At 47.5% G+C, this 18,515-nt stretch overlaps 1 protein-coding gene across 4 annotated transcripts in view; it reads right to left on the minus strand.

Moving 5' to 3' along the window:
• The window catches only part of BCAR3 (BCAR3 adaptor protein, NSP family member), a 156,163-nt gene that overhangs the window by 38,647 nt on the left and 99,001 nt on the right, over positions 1-18,515 (minus strand). The window contains exon 1 of one of the 4 annotated variants that reach the window (XM_072834567.1): positions 13,319-13,762. The exons of the other annotated variants lie outside the window; for them this stretch is intronic. Within the exon in view, the coding sequence (XP_072690668.1) occupies positions 13,319-13,402 (84 nt within the window). The 5' untranslated portion in view covers positions 13,403-13,762. Of the gene's footprint in view, positions 1-13,318; positions 13,763-18,515 lie in introns of those variants that run through there. 4 annotated transcript variants of the gene reach the window in all.

Below are 18,515 nucleotides of genomic sequence, written 5' to 3' on the forward strand. Positions count from 1 at the left end.
GTAGAATTTGAAACCCCTTTCAAAAAGGACTGTTAGCCATAAGAATGGAAAGTCACTTCACAAAAGAATTTTTTTTAAAAAGAACTATGAAATCCATTGGAAGGTTTTAGAGATAACTGGCCTTTGAGAATTTAGTTCTGGTGGAATAAAAGAGAGAGAAGCTGGAACAATCCATTTCTCCTTAGGCATAGGTTTATTTATGGTCTATTTCAGTTCAAAGTCGACGGTTCTTGGGGTTTTCAGTAGTGTTGGTTTCATCTGTGCGGGGTGACGCTGACCACCCGTGAGGAGGCACATGCCCCGGTGGGAAGCACTTTGCACGCGTGCACGCACCTCAGTATCAACACGTGCTCCTGCTCAGCCCCAGCTGGCTTGCACGTCCGCAGCACATAGGTGACCGAGCAGCAGGGTGAGTGTGCCAAGGAAGCACTGTGTTTTGCACAAGGCTGAGAAGTCCCAGTACAGAGATTATGTGTCCCTCGGGGCCTTGAAGGCTTGCTTAGTCATGGATGTTTTTGTTGAAATTTTAAAATTGAGATGATTTTCTAGTCATTCATTCCATGATCACGGCTGGCAATTAACTTGCTTGAAATTTAAAAAAGGAAGAAGGGAATCTGCATGATAAGAGGGAAGAGGAGGGGAGGGGAGAAGAGGGCAGGGGGTGGGAGAGAGAGACAGAGAGAATGAGAATGAAGAGGGAGGCACGCTTCTGGGCTATTCTATCCCAGTCAGGAGTGGCGGGCCACAGCACCCAGAATGCTACCGGCTTTTTCAAACAAAAGCTTCTTTTCTTCTGCTCTGGACAAGGTTTATTCAGTTGAGGGAGAGGTCAACAACAGCCCAGGCCTCTCATCAAGTGGCACCAAACAACTGAGCAGGTCACATGTTTCTACAAATCTAATCCAGAAATTATGATCACAAACAACATCATAAGTGTGCCTGGTGTTGTGGATCGTCATTCAAAATCGGTCTGTTTTCTGAGGGAAGCCCGTGTCCTCCTGTGAGCTGGTGGGAAACCCCTCAGGGACATGCCTTGAACTGCCACCAGGTGGCCCAGGCTGGGACAATGCAGGAATCCAAAAGGACAGACCCTCATCTGGAATCCACCAAGCCTGTGATGCCTTGGCGCCTGTGTCATTGCAATCCCTAAATAAACACGAATGTACAAAGGGATTGAGCTTCCACTCTCAAAAAAAGCACACACTGGCTAACTATGACATGAAGCATCCTGAACCCTTGTTAAGGCTGCTACGTGTAGGGTAAGTAAATCTGCCTAAAAATGAGGTTCTGTGGAGATGTCAGAAACTCAGCTCCTTTGAGTCCCTGCCCTGTGCTAAATTTCAAGCAGTGGACTAGTTTATAACCAAATTCCAAAGTATATCAAGGGCTTTTAGAGATCCAGGTGGTACTGTTACCATTGAAAACCTGCATCAATTGATCATGAACCCACAGGAGGACTAGATCCCAATTACTCTGGCCACTCTTAACCCTGCCCACTGGCCAAAAAACAAAAATCCAGTTCCCCCCCAAGCTTTATGCCCCATCAACTCTGAGCCAGCACCCCAGATGACTTCATCTGAGGCGGAATGGAAGGAAAGAAGGTAGTATTTGTGGCAATCTTCAAGCCTTGATATGAGACAATTTCTATACTGGGTTCTGTGTCACCTTTTATCAACACTCACTGGTTTTTATGGCTTGCCTAAAAATATTTTATTATACTCCAAAGATAAATGAAAAAAGGCTTGAATGTACTGATCCAGCTTTCCCACTGGGTGCCAGGCTAGATAAATAGCATTCCCATGCTAATAACTATGATTAACGCCAAAGGCTTTAGTTAAGTAAACAATTGACTTTGTAAATAAAAGTCCTAAGAGGGGAAAAAAAATCTCAAATTCAAATTTTAAATATCCCATTTGGTAGACAAAAGCAAATGGTGGCATGGGCAAGTGGGTATTTCAGCCTGGTCTAGCCCAGTGGGTGAGCCTGGCCATTGGCTCCAAGACATGTACAACACGGTGGCACTACATCTAAGGGGGTGCCCTTCATACACAGCCACAGAAAATTTCCATACTGATTACAACAGTTGTCTGGCAGATGGCAAGAAACTATCTTGAGGATGGGTACCTTATTCAAATTCACACAAAGGTGCTGCTCCCTAGGCTAGAAGGGAGACCCCAAGCATGTCACCACCTTTCAAGTGTTGGGCTGTTGACAAATGGGGACCTCTGGCCTCACCTGGGCCCCTTCCCTGAGCCTGCTCCTTTCAATCCTTAAAGCTCAGTGAAATAGTCTTTGTGGGCAGCTTCCTAACCCATATATACATACATACTATACCCTCTTGGCCAAAGTGCCAAATGGACAGTCAAGAGGTTAGTTTTAAATCAAGAGTTTGATAGTCATTGGAACGCTATGCCTCTGATTACTTCACCTTCTTGGCCAAAGTTCTGCAGAAATAATCAAGGGGTCAGTCTTAAATCAAGAGCTTGATAGCCACTGGAACACCATGCCTCTGATTAAACTCAAAGACTGAGCGCCCGCTGAGCCACGTGGCCTCCAGGACCAGATCCGGCAGGAGATGCAGGCGTGTAAGAAGGACTCCGTGGCCTGATGGGTTACAGCCTCTTTGAGGGACAAGACATCTGAAGAGAATGTACAGCAGCTGCAGTCTTGCTGAAGTTCTCAGAGTTCTCTATCCTATCTGTGGTCAGCGAGGGTTTCTGTCCCCTTCTGAGAAAGGAGTCCATAGAGAAGACATCTCATAAAATCTCAGAAACTTTTAGCATTCTGAAACACTTCAATGAATTTGATGTTAATGTTTAAGTACCTCGAAGACATAAATTTCTCCTTTCCAAATCCTAGAAAGAATTTCATCTTCAGAAAAGATTGTGCAGATGGGTTTTGATGCCATTTTATAATTAAACCTGTATAATTTATCACACTTAACACCAGAGTCTTACTCCAGTGCCATTAAAAACAGATTTGTAATTTGCTATTAAATTAAGATGCTTCATTTTCCTACTACTTGTGATTTTTCTTTTCACAGACAAAGGATGATTCAGGGGCCATCAGACCCCTAGCGCAGCCAGGAAACTGCCATCAAACCCACCAGAGAACCCAAATCCAAGAGATTTCATTTTTATTCATTATCAAACCTTATCAAACACCTATCAAAAGAGGCTCATAAACTATGAATAGGAAATATGAAGAGAAAAACTGTGGAACTCCTTGTTTATCCAGGTTCTGAGAGATTTCCATTAAAATTCTGCCTCCCATTTGCGTGATCGAAAAAGACTAGTTTGATTTTAAATCTTGCAGGTCCGAGTCTTAACCCAACGTATCCCCTAGGGGCGGCAGTAACTTGATTCCCCCAGGCTTATCTAATTGCTTTAGGCTCATTCTGTAGGACGCAGCTCCCCTGAATGTTCAACCCTTGATGCCTTTTATCCCCCATCGTTCTCTGGGCAAGGTCTCCACATCTTCCCATCCTGCAGGATCGTGACCGTATTGCTTTTGATGCTCCGTTTCATTCTGATGGAACACCAGCGGACTGACAATTATTTTTCACTGGAGACTGATGAGTGTAAAAACTGCAAGAGGAATTTGAGCAGCACACCCAACATGGACCTATGTGGCCACTCTCCTTCACAGTGGTTACCTACACGGGTGACAAATTGTTCAACACACTCCTTACACCGTAAGATCTCCTTTCCCAGCTGCCTGCCCTGGTGGCTTCGCCCATGATGTCCTTACCCTCTTGCCAAAGCACCCATGGGCTCATTCAGTGCTCAGCTCCAAGGGGGCCTCATCTTTCCCTGGTAAAAGACAAACTGAAACACAATGAGATTTTCAACAATCGTTTGTTAGCATCTTGCCCTGCTGGAAGCTGTGGCGGATACCTTCCCCTCTAGATCTAATTTAGATGATGACTTCCTGGAACAGCCTGCAGAGAAGCAACATCCAAATCATCCCCGTGAGGTAGCCCTGTTTTCTGATTCCTCCCAGTGAGAAATCAGGATGAAGACTGAAGGTCACTGCTTGCACTTAATCATTCAGTGGGTCTGTGAAATAAAAGGTTTCACATCAAAGCTGAGTACCAGTCAACCTATGACACCCTCACCCACCCCACTGTAAACTGCTTTGCTCCCTTTAACCATGTTCTTGACTTCCGTTAATACTTCTCTCACCAGGTCGGCACACAGGCTAAATGAGACAATGAAGTGAAATATTAATCACTGGGTCTGGTAGTGAGATTTATTCCATTCAATAAGAATAGTGCTTTGTTAGCATCTATGGAGAAAGGAGAAACCGAGGCTCCCTGGCTAAGGCAGATCCAAGACAAGGGTTTGAGAAGACGGGCTGACCAAAGTTCAAGATGCAAGGAGATCCAAGCCAGAAATCTTTCCCACTGGTAATTCAAACTTGTTAATTCATCTCAATCCAAATTATGAGTACTTTGGTGGAACATGGCTGCTTTTTCAAAACAGATGCCCTATTTGCTCTTCAGTAATAATATCAGAAAATCAAAATCAATTCAAACATAGCTGACCCCTGAAAAACACAGATGAGAACTGTGTGGGTCCACTTCCATGAAGAACTTTTTTAGTAAATATAGCACAGTACCATAAATGTATTTTCTCTTTCTCACAATTTTCATAATAACACTTTGTTTTCTCTAGCTTACTTTATTGTAAGGATGCAGTGAATAATACATATAACATAAAAAATACACATTAGTTGACTGTGCTAGGCTTCCAGTAAACCGTAGGCTCTTAGTAGTTAAAATTCATATACACATGAATTTTACATGAAGGGGTTGTTCAGGGTCAAATGCATCACCCTTTTCTTAATTCACCTTGAATGAATGAGGCACTACTGAATAAACAAAATGCATCATGGTGAAAGACACTAGGAGATATCACTGGAAAGAAAAACGAGAAATGCCAAACAGACAGAGGAAAATCCAAAGATTCAGAAACCTTTTCAGCATGAGGTATAGAATAAATCACTTTCCAAATTTATCTCTCCAAAAACATACCACGACTAACAACTGTCTCAGACATCTGCTTTAGGATGAGCACATCATATATCAGGACCAACACTACCAACACAGTAGGTTCTCAGTAAAACCAAATGATTCATCACAAGATGGGTTTTGGCCAAACATCAACTCTACCACTTCCAACATAAAACTCTCACGTCGGGATCCCTGGGTGGCTCAGTGGTTTAGGGCCTGCCTTCAGCCAGGGTGTGATCCTGGAGACCTGGAATCGAGTCTCACGTTGGGCTCCCTGCATGGAGCCTGCTTCTCCCTCTACCTGTGTCTCTGCCGCTCTCTCTCTCTCTATGTCTCTCATGAATAAATAAATAAAATCTTTAAAAAAAAAAATAAAACTCTCACGTCATTTTAAAGGTGTATTTCTCCCCAGAGGAGCTCAAAGTACTTGACACCCACATATCTCATTTAACAAGCTTTTGCAAACCACAATCACCATGCTAGAGGTCATAGCAGAAATGGAAAAACAGCAGCTGAACTTCAGAGACCCAAGACACCTAAAACAACACAACTCTGATCTCACGAATCTGTACAACATCCCTAGAGTTAAACAGGTAGTAAGAGAAAACATCCCTAGAGAAAACATCACCGAGGCCCTGAATTTTCATGATTTGTTTAGACTTACAGAATAAGGGATTGACTAAAAACTAAAATCCAAGTCTCCCAAAGTATACAAAAAACTGGAAATATTTAGTCCATACAGAACAGACTTAAAGAAACATGAGGGCTGTGTGGAAACAGCTGAAGGACTGGGCTGTTACCATCTCAAGATGATGGTCAAATATTCTTGGTTCACATCCCTAGGGAAAGTAATCTAGAATCACCCCCCCCACACACACACACACAGAGTTATTTCTAGGTGTTCACTCATACCAACCAATTTGGTCTCAAAATAGACATGCTCACAATAATGTGAGGGAAGAAATGTATCTGAAGGGCTATTATGCCCACTTAGCTGCAGAATAAGGTAGACACTGCAGTGCATAGATCTTGACTTAATGTGAGGAGGGACCTTCTAGCAATTACAGTTGTTTCACATGGGGAAGTGCATTGCCTTAAGGATATAATATAATCCCCATGTCTAGAAATGTCACACATGAAAATGAAATAACTTCCTATGAAGATTTAGGGCAGGAGGACCAGTTAGGATGCTACTCCAGAATTCCAAGCAAGAGATAGAGGGGCTTGAATTAGCACAGTACTGGTGGTAGGGTCAGGGAGGAAGAGACAGACGAGAGAAATGTTTACAAGTAAAATCATAAGCCATAGCTGATGAGATATGAAAGAAGAATGGGAGGATAAGGCATGGAAGCTCCTGGAAGATGCTGAGCCACCACACTCAACACAGAATCGCAGAGGGAGCAGATCTGTGGGAGTGGCTCACCAGGCCGTGGGGTCCAGGTGCTGTGGGGAGAAGGGCGCACAAGCTGTGGAATCCTCGGAATGAGAGGGAGTCTATCTCAGCTTCATCCCACCTAAGAGATGGGGTGATGAGGACATATCAGAAGAGGGCCAGGGGATGCTGGCTTCAAGAGGTATGCCAAAAAGAAAAACTGAAGATAGTGTCTTAATCTATTGGACCTTCTATTAAAAAAACAAACAAACAAACAAAACCCATACATTGACTGAGTGGCTGAAACCACAAACATATATTTCTCACAGTTCTGAAGGCAAGTCCACGATCAAGGTGCCAGTAGATTCAGTGTCTGGCCTGCTTCCTTGTTCCAGATAGCCTTCTTCTCACTGAGTCCTCACGGAGCAGAAGGGGCTGGAGAGCCCCCTGGGATCTCTTTTGTAAGAGCACTAATCCCATTCATAAGGGCTCCATGTACCACCTCCTAATACAGCCCACTCGAGGTTAAGATTTTGATATGAATTTTGGGGGGACACAAGACAGTCCCTAGCAGTGGAGTAGGAGTGGTCAGGAAGGATCCAGGAGAATAAGCAGACTGCAGTGTCCTAGTGGTCAAGAGAACAGACTTTCAGGAAGGAAGAGCCACTAATGCCAAGTACAGTAGGGTTCCAATAAGATCAGGATTGGACGGCATCCACTGGACTTGGCAAGGCTCCTGGTGGGGTGAAGGAGGCTGAGTAGCCACTGGGAAGTGAGGAAGCAGAGGTCATGTTCCTCAGGTTCTGGGTGAAGGAAGACCAGGATCAGGAAATGAAGACACGGAAATAGGTAGTATTTTTAGAATGAGAAAGACCGAAGCATGTTTGCAAACTACGTGGGAAGTGCTGGTGGAGAGAGGCAGGCCGAAGGTCGCTGAGGAGAGACCAACGGCGAGGAATCTTCGAGGAGGGGGTGGTTGTGGGCACAGGTGGCTAGGCCGGCCGTGGTCGGGACAGGGACACTTCATCCTCGGAGGAGGCGGGGATCTGGATCTGGCCATAGCTGTGGCTTGTGCGGGCGGGCGTGGGGACGGAAGATTATCGTGCCTGATGGCCTGACCCGCTGCTGTGAGGAAACAAGATATTCTGAGCGTTTAAAAAGGGCCTAAAGAGAAGGTGGAGGGAGGCCGACCAGAGCGAGCCGAGCAGGGGCGGCAGAGCTGACCGGAGCTTCAAGGACACGGGCACGAGTTGGGGAGACGCTGGTTAAGCTCCTCCAGCTGCTGCTCCCCGCAGAAGGACCAGGCCCCAGACCTTCCCTGCTCCCCGTCCCCGTGGCCCCCCCCCCCCCCAATCTCTCTGTCTCTTCGTTGCTCCTCAGCTTTGGCCTGAGGTCTAGTGCATCAGGCCCTCGCCCGGGTCTCTCCACCTACTGCTCCTGTAGGAGCCGCTCCATGGTACCTCCTCCAGGAAGCCCCCCGCCCCAGGGCTGCATTAAGACAGGGGCAGCCCGGTAGGGCTCAGCGGTCTAGCACCTGCCTTCAGCCCAGCGGGTGATCCTGGAGACCCGGGATCGGGTCCCACGTCGGGCTCCCTGCGTGGAGCCTGCTTCTCCCTCTGCCTGTGTCTCTGCGCAACCCTTCCCCCGCCCCCCGTGTGTCTCTCATGAATAAATAAATAAAATCTTTAAAAAAAAAAAAAAAAAAGATCGTTGCCGGGGCCTCACAGCACACCATGGAGAGAGCTGCTTGCACGTCCACCTCCCCAGTGGACACACAACTGCTCCTCCAGGCAGGAGCTTGCACTGTCTCCCCAGCACCCAGGAGGCTCTCAGGACACACACTGGGAGTGCCGGTGGGGGGATGAGCAGATGAACTGTAAGTAAGAGGTTGGCTCACTGGTCGCTCAAATTCCATCTTATTAAGAAAACTGGGAGCTAGCTTGTTGGTTCTTTGTGCAGAACTGCTTTTGCAATAGCACACGTGTTTCAGAGTGGACGCTGGGGAGAGCTGTTCTCTATACAAACTAAAAGACTGATCATAGCTCTTTCATAAGCCAGAAAAATAAGCCATGACATTCTCATGGCCAGAGCCAGATTCCAACAGTAGCCCCTGGGGCTGTGGACATGCACTGGAAATCCAGATGAGGACAGAGATGCCGCAGTCCAAACCCATGAGGCTCCCCTCCTCTCCCCTCCCCTCCTAGGGCAGCCTGAGTTTCCTCTGTTGGCCTAAAGACATCCCAAATATGCATCAGCTAAAAGACCCCAGAGCTGTCTCTGACATCTTTAAACCCAGCGACGGAGCCTGGTCCTCCACGTACTGCAGAGCTCTCAGGTGGCAGAGCGTGAAGGTCTCTGGGGCCTGGGCACCCTGACTCTCCAGCGTCCTCCCCGGTGTTTGGACAGGCCTGTTTCTCTGTAGTCCTGGAGGTGATAAACCCACTAACAGAATTTTCCCAGGATCCCAGTCTCATTTCTGCTTCCCACCCACGTCTCTCCAACAAAAACAAGGTCTTGGCCAGAATCCAAGCTCTGGGGTCTGTGGAGAGGGGATGCTGGGACCCAGCCGCTGTCAGGCACGTCCTTCCTTTCACTGATGCTGAAACCAGATCCCCCAAGCTCCCAGATGCCAATGGAATGCATTTAGGTCTCTTAAAAAAAAAAAAAAAAAAAAAAAAAAAAAAAAAAGCTGTGCTAGGCTTTTTTCTTTTTGGAGGGCAGGAGAGATAAATGAGCAACTAGCCACCGCCATGAGAAAGGACTGAGTCACTCTGGAGAGACAGCTCCCCAGTGACTTTTTTCACCTTGCACAGCCTGTGCTGGTGATGCATCAGCCCCACCAACTAAGGCCAAGTCAGGCCCTCATCAGCACCAGGATGGTAGACTAGGACCCAAGTTGCCACCACAGCAAACAGACCAAGGGACCGGCCACAGGGGAGGCAAGCAGGACCTCAACTCTACCACATTTGCTCTGACACAGGAAGGCAGTTTCTAATGAAAACAAGTTCCAGGAATACAACCCTCTGGGGATGAGCAGATGGGACACCTCGGGTTGTCATATTGCATTCAGAGAAGCTCCAGATACTTTTGGGGGCAATGGAAAGGATTGAAAGCAAAACAAAACATGACAGTAGCAACAGCCCCATTTAAGTCGCAAAGATGACCAAATCTACGTGTGGGAAAGTATACACTTAAAACCCACTGCCTTCTAAGCCATGACTTCTCATGGACAAGACCACTAAGTTAGCCGAGATGAAGTGACTCATTTACCCACTGACTCCAACCTCTCTGTTGAGGCTTCTTCAGAAACGTGGCTATTGGGACGCCTGGGTGGCTCAGTGGTTGAGTGTCTGCCTTTGCTCAGGGTGTGATCCTGGGGTCCTGGGATAGAGTCCCACATTAGGCTCCCCATAGGTACTTCTCCCTCTCTCTCTGTGTCTCTCATGAATGAATGAAATCTTTTACCAAAAGAAAAAAAAAAAAAAGAAAAGGAAAGAAACATGGTTATTCTACACTTGCAAGTTGCCTTAGGATCCCCTGGAGTTAAAATCACACTGATCTTCCCCAGAAGTGGCCATTGGTAAGGTGGCAAAATTCAGCTTCTTTCCCCCTACCTCACAGAAGAAAAATCAGAGACATGGGGACAAGAAGTGAGGGTCTGTCTCATTGCCAGTTCTAGCAATGGGATCTATTGTGCTTCTCACCAAATTCCTTCTGTGGTTCACAAGGGACCTAAAAGAGGTCTTGCCACGGCCTGCAGGATTACCTGTTCTCTGAAAGCTACGTTTCCATTCCATGAAGTCTCTCCCAAAAACTGAGGTTTGCACTATTTTTCCCCAACTGCACTGTGTACTAAAGTATTAATGCATACAGTATCATCTCATTTTGGGTTTCTTTTTTTTTTTTAAGATTTTATTTATTTATTCATAAGAGACAAAGGTGAGTAGCAGGCTCCATCCCAGGACCTCGGGATCATGACCTGAGCTGAAGTTGAATGCTTAACTAACTGAGCCACCCGGGCACCCACGGTTTAGGTTTCAACGGCCTTAATGTGATATTGTAGAAAGGACACTGGGCTTCAAGCCAGATGAAGGATAGAACCTGGTTTCTACCCCTAGTGCCCCACTAAACGATTCTGGGTAGGCAGTTTCTCTGAGCCTCAGTTTCTCCTCTGTGGGAAGGGGTAAACTATTGCCTTGCCAACTTGGAGCACTGGTTTTGAGACTCCTATAAGACAACTCACTTGCATTCCCTGTGAAGGAACTCCGAAGGAAGCTGAAAGAACTTCTGCAAATGTAAGAAAATGACACCATGACCTAATGCTTTTGTGGTGAGGCCTTCAAAGTAGGGGCACCGGGCCTCAACTGTCATTTATCACACACACACACACACACACTCCTGCCAAAGAGAGCTTACACTTGGATGGGCTACTACATTCGATATTTAGGGACTTTTGAACTTGAACGTGCCCCAGTAATGTTATGGATCAGTAATATTTTCAGTCTAAATTCTTTTTCCATTGGGCACAAGCAAAATAGCCTTTCCATTTCTCACCCAGGATGTTAAGGTCATGACCCTCCACATGGCTGGAACATTTCATCTCTGGCCTCAGCTCCCCGGAGCCCAGCAAAGACTGCATAGCCCTGATTCTCCTCTTCATTCTTGCCCCGCCCCCCCCCCCACCCGCCTCCTTTCCAAGGCCTTTATATGCAAGTCCACACCAGGCCCCTGCATACATTCTAAATTCCTACAAATCTCTGCAAGTAAGATTTTATTCCCTCAAAGCACCAGTGTGATTGGTCTCCTGTGTAATGAAGGAGCCTTTATATTTTTAGTTTTCTTCCCATACAACAAACACTATTAATAACATTTTAGTTTCTCCCGAGATGATATGGATTAGACCAAATGGAAAGTTACCATGGCTACCAGAGTGTTATTTTTGGTATGAGAAATCCATGCCAAGTGAAGCAGCATACACGGTCAAGAACTGGAGCTTTATTTCCGCTTTGCTATCAGGCAATCAATCCCAACTTAATTTTGAAACCCTAATTGCAGCGGAAACTAATTATGAGTGGCAAGACCTGAAACCCCTAATTAAAGGAGGAGTCAATAAAGCAATGCAGCCTTATCACTGGGGCAACTCTTGCAGGGATTTAAGCACAGGAGGACTTTCTTTCCCAGGTAACTACCTGAGCAAAACAGTGCAGGGAAGCACACCTGGACATTGGGTGGGAGACCCTAAGTTGGGTCTGGAAATGTCAGTCTCTGGTGGGCAAGCAAGTCAGGTCTTCTCCCTGTGTTATGAAGATGCACCCAACTGGGGGTGAGGCGGGAAGCCCCTGGTGGGAAGGAGGTGTTTCTACTCTCAGTCAAAAGGTGGTCAGGGGAGGCCAGGGAGGGAGAAGCTCAAGGATGGCTGTACCCCATATATTACTGTGGCCTTTGTGCACAGGCCTTGGACACGGCTGCAGAGGAACAGGGGCATCCCGACAGAATCTCATCACTCACACTCAGATATTTAGAAGCTGTTTTCTCAGATATCCATACTGAGCCGCACTTTTCTGAATTAGCAAAAGCTGGTTTATGAAAGGACTTCTATTAGAGTGAAAACATACTGCCAATCTGCAGCACACGGTCCCTTTGGGACCTCCTGGTCTATCTTTGACAGCTTTAAAATACTGTTAATGGCATGACTTCATCTACCAACACTAGAATGATCCATATTTAGGCCAGAAACCACATGGTCCCCATATCACCCCACTGGGCTCCAGGATAGAAAGAGACTCTTAAATCAGAGAGGAAACACTTTTAACTGATGATTAATTGCCCATCCCCCCTCCAAAACACTTTTAATTGATGACTAATTGCTCATCCCCCTTGACAAAGAGACAAAAATGAACTTTGCTCAATGGTGAGAAAGATACTCTGAACACTCCAACAGGGCAGTCAAATCAGAAGCCTACCCTCTTCCCACTCGGTGTATATTTTTCTACAAAGGGCTCTTTCTCCCTTTAATAGATTTTCCTGAGCTCTTTTCTTTTAAGCATTATGGAGAAGGAGGAAGCCGAACATCATAACCCTGTGGTAGCTTTTTCAATTGTATGAAATAAGTCAGTCCCTCCGGAGACAGAGCTCCACCATCTGGGTGGGAAGGATGTCATGAGAGCTTTAGATTCCTATTTCCTAAGGATAAGTGAGCTCCATGGTCAAGCTAAGGGCCAACAGGATTTTTCCAAGGCAGACAAACCCGCAGACCAAGGAGAGCCTGTATTAATCTTCGTTCTTAGTGTTGTCACAGGCAGGCAACAAAGAACACAGGTCTTGTCTTGGAATTAGTCAAATGAGGTTGAGTATTTTCATCAAAATAAACAGTGGGCTGATGTATTACGCAAAACCTCTGGCATTAGTGTCTTGTAACAAAGGTTCGAAATGGTAGCAGTAAGGAAAAGACAGTTCCAAATGAACTGAAATGGTTTGGAACCTGGCTGAAATTTGGAAGGAGGTCTTTGGTGGTTTCTGTATATTATATACATGATTGACATAAGGGACCAGAGGGTTCAGGAGAGAGAGGGGCTCAGCCCTCTCACATCCACTGTCAACAAGGGAAGGGAGATATAAAGAGAGAAAGAAGAAAAATAGGTCTGTCTTACTGAGTTCCTTTGGTTTAGAATTTCCACCCAAGGAGACAGAGTGTCCTGAGAAAGAGAGCTTCATCCCCAAATGCAGACTCGGAGCCCCCTTTCTGTGCAGCTGGATTTTGCTTCCAGCAGAGGCACATCACTAGGGGCTTAGGAAGATCTCCCGGCCAAAGAAAGCGCCTCTGTTTTTCCAACCAGCAGGCTGCAAACTTTTTCGGGTGCCTTTTAGAAGACTACTGCTTTCAGGGCTCCCCAAAACAATCTACAATGCATCTTATCTTGAAACCGACCTACCTTGGCTCCAAGGAATGGCTTGCAGGGGTAGAAGCAGCACAGGGCTGCCGACAGGGCGTGGAGAGCACTGCATTCCTTAGGCATCGTTCAGTGTCCAGTCCCTGGACCACACACTTTTTTTTAGGGTTAAAAGAAATGGGGCTTGGTGATCAGAGCCCCAGCCCCGCGGCGACAGACGGCTCTGCTGCTCCTGCCCGCAGTCCAGGGCCGGGCTGGGACTTCTCCCCTCCGCTGAAGCCGATACGATCCACTCGTTCAATTCTAGCAGGCTGGTGTCCAGCCTGCCATGCACACGGTGCCAGAAATTCTCATGTGACCAGACTTGCTCTCTGATGAAATTCTAACCTCTCTTAGAAGAGCTTTGGGCTTTAGCTGTCCCCTCAATTTAGAGACCTGTCAGAAATCATGAGCCCCCTCAGGCCGTCTGTCCTTCCCAGGGCTAGGACACCAGGCAATCTGCTCCTAGACGCTTTATCTGCTTGCCACCCCAGCAGCTAAGGGTTAGGGAAGCACATATCGTACCACCTTGTGGAGACAAAGGCTCCTTTGAGAAAAGGACCTAAAAGGTGACTGGGGTGTGACTCTCCCTTAGGACCAATCCTAGAAGTCCTAAGAAACATGGGCAGGGTCCCTGGCCCCTCTACCCCAGCCCACCCACAGTACTGTTTATTTTTAATTAGAATGCTCCTGGCAGCCAGTTTGCGGCTGATAACGTTGGCATAGCCATCACTGAAGGCAAAGCAATACTGTCTTCTGGTGTTTAATTAGCAAGTCTGTCAGCAAACACCCCGAGCACCCCCATACCATCCCACCTGGCCAAGCAGTCTGTTGGGAGTATGGGGGTCAAGCTGTGTACCCTCCTCTGACTCAACTGTTTACCTCACTTCCCTCCCTCACTTCAAATACTCCATTTTCAATTGTCCTCTCTGCCTAACCCAGATCCAGCACTCAGACCAGGTGGCCCAGGGAAGCCACGCATTTCTCCTGTGCTAAGTAGACCTTTGCCCCCACCAAGACCTCCTACGACCTTTAGGGGAAAGTGACTGCTTCTCTTCTTGCATTCCAGTTAGAGTGGATGCTCAACAATTCTGGTTTTCATCAAACCCCGGTCTCTGCCTGTAGCTCTTCCTGTCCTATGGTTCCAAACATTACCTTTCTGTGGCTTCGGCCACTCAAACCTGGAATGTGTCCTGAAGCTTTCTAAAACTTCACACAGGCAGAAACTTGTAATGAGGAAGAAACAGAACCTATTCAGTCCAGAAAGGAACAACACCAGATGAGGCATGAGGGAGGTATGAGAAATATCCAACAGGATTAGTGTCAAATCCTCAGGAGGCCTCGGCCTTTGGACTAGGTCAAGTCTGCCTGTAAAAATAGAGACTTGTTTGTTCAATGCCTGGTGAGCAGCTTCTGTGCTTGAACATGGCCTGAATGGGCAGAGGGGCAGCCTAATAAATACACAGGATGCAGGGATAGAGCTACAAAAGGTCTGTCACCACAAGAATGATGGGGGAGGGGAGAGGTGACTTCCTTTGTTCTCCCTCAGTCCTTCTCCTCCGTGATTTTGGAGGTCAGATGTGCAGCCCTGGGGGCTCCTGGGTCCGGGAAAGTCCACCCAAGAACCTGGAAGCAAGCATCAAGGATGGGAGAGTTCATGGTGTTTTTGAGCTGGAGGGGCCCTTGGAGATGGCCCAGTTGGTAGGTGGGTACTGTCCTCCCAGATCCATATACTGTATCCATGAGCAAGCATTTGCTCTGTTTGCCCTTATTTCTATTAGATGGGATTTAAAAGTAAGTCTACGTGCAGTCAGGGCCCAAGCAGACCTATAGCCACCAGGTAAGGGACCCAATTTTCATTTGCTCATCTCCTTTGGCAGGAAACACACTCCACCAGGTAAGAAACTCCCCCAAGAGGCTACAAAAAAGCACCATTCCCACTATGGGAAAAGGAAAGAAAGCAGCTCCTTAAATCCCACACAAAATTTCAGAGAGATTGGTCAAAGCCTCTGAACTCCTACTCTAACCACAGAAAGTCTGAATGAAGTGTAGTCCTGAAAGAGATATGCAAATACCTCAGACTTGTAAATTACCAAGAATTATGTCATCAAGTGATCAAGTGCTCTGGGCCAGGGTAAAGGCAAAACAGAAGATCTTCAGGTCACTGTAGAATCTCGGCTCTTGTCTAAGGCTACCTCTGTTTACTCTCACAAATGTCCCCCAAATGCCCATAGAATTGGCTGTCAGGATTAATGAGTGGCCTCATCTTACTAGGTAACTGTTTCTTAAGCACTTAAAAAAAAAAAAAAAAAGATGTATTTGAGAGAGAGCGTGCCTGTGCAAGAGCACTGGGGAGGAGCAGAGGGAGAGAGAGAGAGAGACCTAGACTCCCACTGAGCTCGGAGCCCAAGGCCAGGCTCCATCTCACCACCCTGGTATCATGATCAGAGCTGAAACCAAGAGTCCAATGCTCAACCCACTGAGCCACGCCAAGAGCACTTTTTAATTTTCTTGTTCCACACCAAAAAGAATTCCTGAAATAGCATTCAATGGTTTTAATAAATTTCTCCGGAAATGGCCAAGGAGGAAGATGAAAATAACGTGTTGTTGTTGCAACAAAAGATGATAATTGCGTGAATTTGCAAAGTGCCCTTCACTGACTTGTTATGCTTTTCAATATTTGCATCCACACTGATCAATTCTCCCACGTTCTCCTAACAGTGATTATTCTATTGCAGTTACAAAGAAACAGAAGAGCAGGACAGCGTGTCACTCAGCAGTGAACGGACAAAGGACCAGGGACTCCAGCCCGTGATTGCAGAACCTGGTATGTAATCACATGGAAACACAAATAAGAGATTTTTTAATGTCTTATAATTAAATCTGTTACTCACACAGCCCCATGAAAAGGCGGTGACCTGGGGCAGGGGGTCACTCTGATGATTTGGTGCATGTGATTTAAGACCAAATTTGGATTCCGGGTTTTCTACAGACCATGTTCTTCTCAGGACAGGGGTCAGTGTCTCTAGGGCAACCCCAGGGACTGACGGAGAGGGAGGGATGCTGGGCAGCACACAAAACTCTGGGGAAATTGTGCTAACATCCCCCTCCAGCCTCCTGGACAACTTGTTCCTCTACACCAAGGGACATGCCTGTGAAAAAAGCCAGGGCAGGGTAGCCAGGTAGACCCTTGAGGGAGATTCTCATGCCTTCAAGTCACATGCTGCCCCCTCTGTCTGGGAAGAGGGTTAAAGCAGGCCAGAGGAAGGCCCCAGCTCAAGTATTGCCCTCAATGCCATTTTTTCCTTGGGCAGCCCTAATACTAACCTGCCCTATTTAGTAACCATGGAAACAGGAGCTGCCTGCCAGCCACATCCCACAGACACGTGCTCACTCCCTGAAAGTGTGCAAGAGTCCTTCTCCCAGAGGCTACACCAGATCAGGCTCCCGGTGAGGGAGACCCTCTCTTTGACCTGACACTGGAGGAGAGGTCTGGGGCACAGAAAGATGTGCCTACCAGGTATTTGCTTTTCCCCGTTTCAGGGAAACCGGGAAAACAAAGCTGCCAATACTCCTCCATTCTCCCCAAAGCCACCCCAGAATCAAGATATCAAGCCTTGTGTGCACAGAGGTGCTTCTGGTCATTGTCTGGCAGCCCTGTGGACAGTGACACTGCCCACGGCGGGCCACGCTGTCACCAGAGGGCACTGGTCCAAGGCTGCAAGGCCTGGCTCGTCCCTGCCCACAGGGACACACTCAGAGCATCAGTCAAGGGATGAACTCTAGTCATGGAGGTCAAAACAGCTCAACCTCTCATGGCAACCACTGAGACTCCACCTCCTCAGCCAGAGTGACCTCTCCTGGCTTTTTGCCTCCCCTAAACCCCAGTGATCAGACTCTCAGTGAACAAACACAGCCTTAATGAGCTAGGGGGTAAGACCCAAGCTACTACCATTTCCATTTCCCCTGGTGTCCTAGGAAGCAGGGACGATTAACATGGATTGGCCCAACTGCAAACATCCAAGACTGTCCTCTGCAGCTTTGGCCCCTTGAAGAGCCGCGTGGCAAGTGCCTGGGCAGCCCAGGGCCAGCAAATGTGTGTTTATCTGCAACCCTGTCTCCCAAGCCTCCCAGGGCCCTGGCCGGGGAAGAGCTCCTGTGGCCAGAGCACCCACCCTCACCTAAAAGCGACAGGACCTCAGGGCTTACGGAGGTAAGGACGGCCCCCCAGATTCCTGGGGCCCCCCCAGATTCCTGAGAGTGCAGCTGTGAAGGGCCATTGATCTGCCTCGCGCAGCACTCACAGGTACACCCCTCTCTACTGGGCCTCCTGCCCCCTCCCTACCCTCCCCCCAATACATCTGTTTCTCTAAATGGCCCTTAAAATTGTAGAACTGACGATGCAGAGCTAAACTAGGTGAGGGCGCAGCCCCAACTGCTTTCTTGCACGACCGCATACAGTTCCTTCCGTGTATCCCGCCACCATAATTACCAGCATCTCTGGCCTGGGATTAGCCCAGAAATCCTGTGCTACACAAGCCCAGTTTTCTGTTCTTAGCATTAGGGCAAAATGAAATGAACAAGCATGCGGCATCGGTTCCAACCTCCCCACCAGAAGGCTCAGACTCTGGAGGTCTCAGTCTTTTCTCGGGGCCCATGAAAACCGTCGACTCTCCTCCCCCAGCAAAAAGCACACATTATAATGTTTTACATGTAATTTCAGGGGATACCTTGTCCCCCGAGGCCCATCCACACACCCCTGGAAGTCCTACTCAGCCAAGAGGACCTAGCCTCTCCACGCTTCCTTCTACTCCAGTCACGATGCACCCCGCCTCCCCCAGAGCAGGCATTTGTTTTTCTGGTCATCACAGCTCCCACATTTTCTGTGCTGTGCGCTTTTCTCTTTCTCCTACCTTCCACCTTGATAAGCGGGAGTTATATAAGCAACTAATAGTGACCACAAATGCCCCTCAGATGTCTCTCCCACGCAGAGCTGCAGAAAGGGACTGAGGGGCACCTACAAAGCCAGAACACTAGGAAGGCTCACCAGCCAGGACAGCTGCGCCGTCTCCCATCTCCACTGTCCCTGGCTTTCCCATCTCACAAGCACTTCTGCAAAATGACATCTTCCAAAACGGAGCTGTGAAACACACATTTGCATGTCTCAAAAGTGACGCTGGGAGGTAGCAGGTTAGAAGGA

This window comes from Canis lupus, chromosome 8, assembly GCF_048164855.1.
Source record: "Canis lupus baileyi chromosome 8, mCanLup2.hap1, whole genome shotgun sequence".
Classification (NCBI taxonomy): Eukaryota; Metazoa; Chordata; class Mammalia; order Carnivora; family Canidae; genus Canis; species Canis lupus.